Source organism: Pteropus vampyrus, unplaced genomic scaffold, assembly GCF_000151845.1.
Source record: "Pteropus vampyrus isolate Shadow unplaced genomic scaffold, Pvam_2.0 Scaffold240, whole genome shotgun sequence".
Taxonomy (NCBI): Eukaryota; Metazoa; Chordata; class Mammalia; order Chiroptera; family Pteropodidae; genus Pteropus; species Pteropus vampyrus.
In genome coordinates, this window is record NW_011889021.1 from 1794628 (window position 1) to 1804368 (window position 9741).

The 9741-nt window shown below is 43.3% G+C and overlaps 1 protein-coding gene across 1 annotated transcript in view; it reads left to right on the plus strand.

The window, feature by feature from the left end:
- SPON1 (spondin 1) overlaps nt 1-5904 on the plus strand; it is a 239968-nt gene extending 234064 nt beyond the window's left edge. The window contains exons 13-17 of the mRNA XM_011374183.2: nt 9-15; nt 98-265; nt 1059-1223; nt 2270-2533; nt 4225-5904. Of these exons, the coding sequence (XP_011372485.1) occupies nt 9-15; nt 98-265; nt 1059-1223; nt 2270-2533; nt 4225-4388 (768 nt within the window). The 3' untranslated portion in view covers nt 4389-5904. The remainder of the gene's footprint in view (nt 1-8; nt 16-97; nt 266-1058; nt 1224-2269; nt 2534-4224) is intronic.
- The last annotated feature ends 3837 nt before the right edge of the window (nt 5905-9741 follow it).

Below are 9741 nucleotides of genomic sequence, written 5' to 3' on the forward strand. Positions count from 1 at the left end.
TCAACGAGGAGTGCTGTGAGTGGGGCGCCGAGCGGACGGGGAGGGCATGGGGCTCCCGAGGCCGCCGATGCGACTCCAACGCCCTGGGACTTCCCAGCTCCCAGCAGCTGCCTGATGACCGAGTGGGGCGAGTGGGACGAGTGCAGCGCCACCTGCGGGATGGGCATGAAGAAGCGGCACCGCATGGTCAAGATGAGCCCAGCAGATGGCTCCACGTGCAAGGCCGAGATGTCTCAGGCAGAGAAGTGCATGATGCCCGAGTGCCGTGAGTGGGTGTGGGAGGTGGGGACCGGGACGGTATGGAGGACCACAGCGCCCCCGACTACCATCAAGGTCCACCGTCCTTGCAGGGCACCACTAGGAGCGAGATGAGGGCCACAAGTGTGTGGACATCAGTCAGACACAGAGTGTGGCCTCCTCTTAGGGACATTCTGAGTAATACTAGAGTGACACCTGGATGGCCTCTGGATAGAATTCACCTGTGGCTGTTTTATAGGCCCCCAAAGTAAATTTGTGGGGTTATAATACTTTTATGTAGATGTACATCCCCCAGGTCATTCTAGGCCCCTCACTCTTGTTTTATATCGGATTTGATTGGCCCCATAAAGGATTACAACCCCTGCTCTATGCACAAAGGCACATAGGCCACATATGTACATTTGCACAAAGGCACATACACGTCCTAGAGGTTTAAAAATGCATCACTGACCCTATCTTTTAGTGCATGGTTCCTGGGGCATGTGGGATGTTTCTGTCTCTAGACCCTACTCAGACCCTCAGTGGTGTTTCAGATGGGGCGTGTATTCATGTTACTGAACCACATCTGATGTCACAGCATGGCCGCTAGTGGGGCCATGGGAGATGCAGGTGAGTGACAAGAAGAGCAGGAGTCTGCTGAGACAGTTCTTGCCCCATGGGGTTCATTTGGGTTATCTGAACCCATTGGTCAATTTCACTTTATTCCAGGGGCTAGAGCAGGCCAGGGGGTGGAGGGCACAAGGAAATCAAAGAAAGCAAAGGGGGCCTGTTCTCAGTGGCAAACCCGGCTCTCGGCCTAGACACCATCCCCTGCTTGCTGTCCCCATGGTCCGAGTGGAGCGACTGCAGCGTGACCTGTGGGAAGGGCATGCGGACCCGCCAGCGGATGCTCAAGTCTCTGGCCGAACTTGGGGACTGTAATGAGGAGCTGGAGCAGGTGGAAAAGTGCATGCTGCCCGAATGCCGTAAGTCCTGGAGCCCCTGCAAGCCCGCCACTTGTCCTCCTGTTAACCAGCCCTGTGCAGAGATCAGTCCTAGGTCGTAGAGTTCAACTGTATGCTGGGGAGAAAGGGTATGGGTTTGGACCTCTGTGTTAGCAAAGTTATTTAAACTCTCTTCAGTAGTAATGAGGATAGCAATAGTCAATAATAGTCAATAGCAATAGTCATCCCCTCATTAGTAGTGAGAATCTCACTATTATCTACAAAACACACAAACTGTAAGTTGCTATGAAGTCTAAAAGGGAGACTTAGATGAAAAACACTTAGCACAGGCTCAGTAAACTTTAGTTCTTTCTCTCCCCCACCCCACCCCCAATTACAGGCTGTCTGACTGATGGATTTTCCAAGCTTTTTAATTTTATTCCTCCTCCCTGTGACCATTTTATTTACCCATGCCCAGAGGGTGGACATTAAATCAACAACTCCTATTCCCTTGCAGCCCTGATAGGACCAGCCAGCAGGAAAACAAACCAGGCCCTCAAAAGCTTGCTTCCCAGCCCCATCTCCTCCCAAATCTCTGTGATCAGCTGTATGTATTACATGGGGACTAATCTTCAAGGGGAGAGAGCCTGTTTTTCTGGCTAGTCTTCCAAGAGAGCTCCTCTCTTAGGTAGTGGAAAGTCAGACACACTTGCTATGTTTTTTTGGCTTCCTCTGAAATGCATTTGCAATCTTTCATGCTCCCTCTCCCTTATCTCTCGGGCTGCTTGCCCAGATTCAGATCTATTCTAGAAGCTCACAGAGCAAGGCAAGAGGCTTTGAACACATCTTCAAAGTCTCCCCAAAGCCATCTTAAGTAATAGAGAGGACATAAGATGTGGGTTATGACCCGGGCACCGATTCTACCTTGACTGCACTGAATGAAATCAGTCTGCCTTTGGAGCCTCAGTTCCTTCTGTAAAACGGGATAACAGCACCTGCTTTGCATTTCTCATAGGCTTGCACTGAGATGTAAGTGACCATGCCTTGTTTCAGACATGAAACACTCATACCCATCTGTGTCTTGCCAGCCATTGACTGTGAGCTCACTGAGTGGTCCCAATGGTCGGAATGTAACAAGTCATGTGGAAAAGGCCACATGATTCGAACCCGGATGATCCAAATGGAGCCTCAGTTTGGAGGCGCACCCTGCCCAGAGACCGTGCAGCGAAAAAAGTGCCGCATCCGGAAATGCTTCCGAAATCAGTCCATCCAGAAGCTGCGCTGGAGAGAGGCCCGAGAGAGCCGGAGGAGTGAGCAGCTGAGGGAGGAGTCTGATGGGGAGCAGTTCCCAGGTACTGCTCCCAAGTGTGAGGCTGAAATTCAGGGAGACGTCAAAGTGGAGGGAATGAGTGGGTCTTGAAGAACTTGCAGGAGTTTGCCAGCTAGAGAAGAGCATCCAGGCAGCAGGAATAGTAATCGCACAGGTACAGAGATACCAAAGAGCATGGTATGTTTAAACGATAAATGGGATGCAGTGGAGCAGAGTACAAAGGGAGAGGAAAGAAACCATGGCGGAGAGGTAGGGCCCCGACCAGAGGTCTTGTGGCCTGCTGAGGATTTGAGTCTTGGTTCTGTGGGTGAGGATTTTAAGCAAGAGTATGACTTTGATGGACATGTTGAGTAGTTTGGAAGTAGCAAAAGAGGCACAGAGGCCAGTTATTTAAAAAATAAAATCCCCATCTGGGGCTTCACTGCTGAATAAGTTGGTCCAAGCCAAGCAAGATCATTGACAAAACAATGAAACAATGATTTGGGAAGATTCATGGTTCAGTCTTGGGTACAAGCCAATGGATGGTCTTTGGATGCCCTGGAGTTGGTGAGGAAGGTACCTGTGTAAATGTGAAGATTAATGGCATGGTGAACTTAACTATTTTTAAAGGCATAGCTCAAATTACCCCCTTTTTCTTTCTCTTCCTTAAGACATCCTACCACCACCTATGGTGATGCAAGAAATGCAGATATGAGGAGCTATCTGATAGTCCACTATCTTTCCTTTGGGAAGCTGTGTGCATATTAAAATGTCCGTTGCACATGGTAGTCAGTCAACCAGCCAGTCAACAAACTTTCATTAAGCCCAACCATGCTGCAGGCAGGCTCCAGGCCATGGTTTTTTCCTCCATGAAACTTAATACACTATTGAATCATTATAAAGGTGACTGGTTCTACAAAGAAGTCACATACAGAGCACCAAGGAAACATTTTTTAAAAAGATCTAACCTACTATCTGGGGTCAAGGAAGTTTCCTTTGGTAGGGACATGTTTTTGTATGAAAAATAATAAATTAGACTGGTTTACTTAGTATTTGGGAGGCTAAGTATTTGGGGAGCAAAGCATAAGAGAAAGAAGTGGTTAACTGCAACTTGAGTGGTTGCCACATTGACAAGCCACCCCGAAACAGTAGCTTTTTAAGAGTCATTTATTAACATGATTCTGTGGTTCAGTGACTTGGGCTGTCTGAGCTGGATGAGTCTTCTGAGGTCTAGCTTAGCCTCATTCGTGTGGTCAGTCAGCCGATGGCTTAACTAGGACTCGGAGTTTTAGACCAGCCTCACCTGCATTATTTCTGGGCCTCAGATAGGAAGGCGGGGGGTTTCTCCACGTGACCTTGACAACAGTAGAGCTAGGCTTTCTTATATAGTCGTGGAAGGGTCACCAGCAGCTTTTCTCACACCAGGTTTGTTCACATCCCATTGGCCAAAGCAAGTCTTATAATCAAGCCCAGATTCAAGAGGTGGAGAAACAGATTCTGCCCCTTGCTGGGAAGAGCTGCAAAGTATTTACGGCCATTTTTTACAGTCCATCACCTATGAGCTAACAGTCCCCAGTAAGAACTCTAACCATTATTTAATTCAACAACCCATTACATACAAGAGCAGGGGAGAAGCCCAGAATACTTGATTTGACAGTTGTTTACTAGGGTTCAGCACCCCTGTTCTGCCCCCAATTTCTCTGCTAGCCTAACCAGGCCTTCTCATGCTTGCAGGCTGTAGGATGCGCCCGTGGACAGCCTGGTCGGAATGCACCAAACTGTGTGGAGGTGGGATTCAGGAACGCTACATGACTGTAAAGAAGAGGTTCAAAAGCTCCCAGTTTACCAGCTGCAAAGACAAGAAGGAGATCAGAGCATGCAGTGTTCACCCTTGTTAGCAAGGGTCTGAGTTTTCCAGGGTTGCACTCCACATTCCAGTTTCCAATGACTGGGCCGTTTGTTTGCTTGTTTGTTTAAGGCAATTTAAATCGTGTACACTAGTTTTCATTTCCGCAGTGTGGTTCGCCCAGTAGTCTGTGGATGCCAGGGACATCCTTTCTGTATACTTCTTGGTGGGCACAGGCTGAGTAGGTCTCTCTCGTCTTCAGCCGGCCCACCTCCAGCAGACATGAGTCGTGTCAGCCACCCCATACCAAACGGAAATGTGTCCCTCTGGAGCATCCACCTGGGCAGCAGAGCAGAGACCCTGTCTTCCACCACATGGAGAGGCTGGAAATGACTATGTGCCTCGGTCCAGGGTGCAGCAGGAAACATTCTCCATTGGATAGAGAGCAGATTCCCTCATTCTCATCGTTAGCCAGCTCTCTCTTGCAGGAAGTGATTGTTTGCCCATCTCTTTTCACTTAGAGGAGCTTTAGGTCCCTTTGTTGAGCCTCCTCAGTCATCGATAGTTCTTGGGGAGAAACGGAGCTGGTTAGATGCGAAGAGGAGCATGGATGCTGAACGGCTTTCAGAATTTCACTGAGAAATTCTGAACACATTTATCTCATCTCCTAATATTGGTTCCCAATACCCCAAAGGAAATGATGGCTCTTTTATTTGAATGTAAGGTTGCCAGTTCTTAGACGTGATGCAAAGAGTAATTAAGTCTAGGAAAGATTTTTCCCTTATTTGTTTTTGGAATTTTTGGTTTTTGCCACAATTCTCCTAGGAAAAGCCAGCCTTATAAACCTTCCGATGCTAGATCCTTACTAGAACCAAGGCCAACACAGCAAAACTGACCTTGCTGGCAGTCCCAATCCTGAATTTTTAAAACCTTCCAACACACATCAAGTTTTCAAACCAGTTCTAACAAGAAAACATTTTTTAGTTATGCAAACATCTTGTAGCCCACCAAGCCACTCCTCCAACAAAAATACTATCTCTGTACTTTAAAGCGTTCTTTAGTCGTAAATTTTTATATGTAGAAAGTGTTGTGAAGACCAAGAAAAACAGAAGTCTAGGGAGAAAAGAATATTACAGAATCAAGCTGGGCAAGAAACTCTGGTGGGAAGTCAAACCCATGTCAGCTCTCCACACTACGGCCGACCCTCCAACGCATCCATGGCCTTCCATACCCTTCAGAGCACTCGTAAGCACACCAAATTCAGGGAGGCTGACCACCAAGGATTAGTGTAAAAGGACGTTTTACTGAGTTGAGTCCATCAGTTTTTACTCGTTCATTTATTGTTAAAAATTATTTGGTTTCTGTTACAGGTCTTTTTCATTCCGCTTAATCCAAATATGTATCATGGATGAGATGCATACAATGCTTTGAATACACTATTTTAAGAATTTGCATTAAATAATCAGGATATTTCCAAACACAACCTATATATGCTATAGCCCTGAATCTGTATTATTTTCTTTAACACAAGAGAGAATTGTTCAATAAAAAACTCATTTGGGTCTGTCTTTTGTGTTTTTAAGCTAATTAAGTGTTGGGTCTGTTTAGAATTGTTATCCACCTCAATTATATTCAGGAAAAGATAGTTTTTGCAACCTCGTTGTGGAGGGGCCATTCTTACCCCCATATCCCTGAGTTTTGGGAGCTTTGAGTTGTTTCTGGCATCACTGATGTAACCTTTAAAGTGCTTTCTCCCCCAACAAAGAACATAATATAAAGATATACAACATTTAACTTTCTTAGAAAAAAAACTCTTGATACAGAATCTGCCTACATTTGCAATGTTACTCTTAGCTATGTAGAGGCACACGTCCTCTCAACCTATGAAAATCAAAGTTCCTTAGGCTGGTGATACCTAAGTAATTCTAAGGATAAGACACCCTAGTTAGTGTCTCATGTTCTTATTTGGTCCCTATTGGGTACATTTTTAATCCTAATTTTGGAGAGTTAAAACCAGGTAACTGGTTAATGGCTGAGAATAGATAACATGTTTCTTGTTACCTAAGTATTATTTCTTTTATTTGCCGGGGGAATTTTTAAGAAGCATCAAATCTCTTTCTTACCAAAGTCTCGTGTTAGGTGATTTATAGTTTTTCTGGCAAACCAATCACTTTGGAAATAAAGACTTTTAACTACAAAAATAAAATTTGTTTGGACTTCCAATAGAGACAGTAAACAGATCATAAGGCACCCAGTAAAAACTGCCATATAGAGAACAGCTATAATTATTGTATATATTTTAATAAATGCCAAAACAGTTGTAATCCAATTTACATCCACATTTTAAGATTACAATAAGGTCAGAGATATATTCCCTAATCAGTTATTGAGTCACTCACCTGTCACCTTACCAATGCATTGTTTGAAGGAAATCTGTTGTAGCAAATGAGAATAAAGCCTGGGCTTCTTCAGACCCAAAAATGAAAAAATGAAAAAAGATCTTGTGCTGTTTTTAATTTGAACTTTGTGTATTAAACATGTTTTAGGCATACTCAAAGTCTGTGTACTTCTTCCAGGAAGTAAAGATACATTACACATTCTCACATGACAACAATTCTCCAGAAATTTAGTACAGGTCAAGTCCGTGGCTAAAATTTCAATACACAAAAATTCTACATGTCAAATTATTTCTGTGACCTAACAAATAGCACCACGTTTTCCAGGCAATAATTTAAAGGAGTTAAATATTAAAGTGTACCAGGACTGTACGGTCAGTCCCTTTCCCCCACCCCGAGTTAAATTTTTATATCCTAAAGAAATGGCAATGTTTAATCCCTAATTACAACGCAGAATCAAGGAAGCCATAGACATTCTGCTATTTGGTTATTTGGTGCTATTACTTTTAATAATAGAATGATTCATTTTGTTCTTCACATTGCCCAAAGTTGAGAGAATGAATGAAAATAAATTAGTTCCTTTTGAGAATGAGCAAGATGCTGTAACGAACTATAAATAGCAGCTGAATGCTAATGTGTGAAGATAATTCTTCAATTTAAATCCTTTGAAATCTGTGAGCAACAGATCTATACTAAAATGTCAAATTTAAATAATGACATCCCTGCTTTAGACACTCTGTCCATTCAGAAGGTCTTATACACTCTGTAGGGCACAGAGGCAGAAGTCATATAACGGTGAAGCAAGGGGAATCTGGGTTCTAACCCTGCTACATCCCTGAGAAGCTGAGAGAGCTGGAGCCAATTATTTCACCTTTTCTGGCCTCAGGCTTTCATACAAGCCTTCTTATACTAAAGGACTTCTCTACCCCATCTCCACAATTTAGCCAATTCTCACCTTGAGAGCAAGTCCTGATGGTATCCTGACATAGGAGTCACTGAAAGCGTTTTACCCCACCAGTCTTTCGCTTCTTTATAAACCAGTAAACTCCCACTCTGGGTTGAAGCTGGCTTGAGTTGTATACCTGTCACTTATAACTGAAAATATCCTGACAAATAAAATATACATGTAATATTTTTACTCAGGTATCACCAGAGCAAAATGTAATTTCAGACTTTTCATTCAACATTCATAATGTCATAACATAAGATAGCATTCATTAACATTTTCTCATATTGCTCTAAATTCTCCATAAACCTCAGAATATGTTCTCAACTACTTCCTGGCTTTAGAATTGATCGGTAACGGTTCTCATATTTTAAGCAGTTATGTGTTTAAAGAGTTCTTTATTTCAAATAATTTATTTCAAATAAGTATTAGCAGAAGGGAAAGGGGAAAACATCATATTCAAGACTACTGACTACAATAGATTTTATAAAAGTAGAACCTCTATTTTTTTCTAGTATTGGCATGTAACTCCTACTGGGTGATCATAACCGGAAATATCCTAGCCTATCTGGGAAGTCCAAAGTCCCACTTGTGAAAAATACATGAATCTCCCGCTCCCTTACCTATGACGTGAGTGCTACTCCAATCAAGGTCTGCAGCCTAAGACCAACCACAAGCCACATCCCACAACGAGATGCAGAAATTGAAAGCAAGCGCTTAGAAACTTTTACAACAATTTGACATTGCACAATATCCAAGAGTACAGTTATTTTCCTAGTGATTCATTTTTTTAATTACATTTGGCAAAAGTATCAGTCCACAATGGTAAAGGTGAAAATTTTTTTAAAAGGGCCCTTCACCACAGATAGTCAGGGAAGCATTGTACTATGCCAACTCTCACTCACGGTCAGGAAAGGACACCAGCCTGCAAACCCTAGGCTTCCAAAGCTCTCAAATGCTTAAGCATCTACACAGTAATAGCTACTTCCAGACTTATATACCTACATACCTTCAAGTAAGTACCCTGCACTGGCTCTTTTTCTTACTCCTCTAATATCCTACCCTATCAAGTGAGATAACAGCTCCAACACCCCCTGATTTTACCACAGAATTCCTCAGAAAGTAGCCTACACTTACTTCATCCAGTTCCTTGCCCTCCAATCACATTTCAACCTGTTATAATCTGGTTCCAGCAACCCGATGAAACAGATTTCTCAAAGTCATGAGCAACCAACCTCAAAGTCTGAACCATCATCCCTGCTGCCTCTTAATCCCCCGTTCTTGCACCACACTCAAAGCTCTGCACCCCCCACCCCCATCCTTGACGATAGTCTGGTTCTCTCCAAATTCTGACTGCTTCTCATCGCTTTTTGCTGCCTCCTTAATCTTCTACTTCCAAATGTTTCTTTCTCCTAAAAGTTTAACCTTTGGACTTTCCCTCATACACACTACACTTCAAACCACTCCATCTTCAATCATTAGCTCAAAATAGGTAAAACTCAAATCTGTAGTTAGTCCTAGACTCTTCTTTTGAGTTCTACTCCCCATCCCCAAATGCCTCCTGAATTAACTCTGTATGTTAATTGCCACAATTACCATATATTTCTATCACTAGAGGATTGCCTATGCTCCTTATTCATTCATCAAATGGTGGTGGTGGTGCCAGGCAATATGGGTAAAGCAGTAAACACAGTAGACATGGTTCTGCCCTTACCGACAGACCTTATGACTAAGGTCCAGGTCAGACAAGACAGACAAAATAGTCATAGACTATAAGTGTCCATAAGTAAATACGAGGTAGTGTGATAGTAGAATGGGTAGTCTAGGACTCTCAAGGAGGTGGCATCTAAGCCAGAAGCAAATGGATGAAACAGCTAACTGGAATAGTTGAGGGAAGCAACTGATTTGGAAAATATATGGTGTGTTTTAGGGTGTAAGAAAGCAAATTGGCTGAATGTGAGAAGCAGGACAATGACAGTTCCTTGAACACTATGGTAAGAAGTTTGGATTAGTCCAAGTGCACTGAGATGATAACAGATTTTAAGCAGCAGTGGAACATTTAT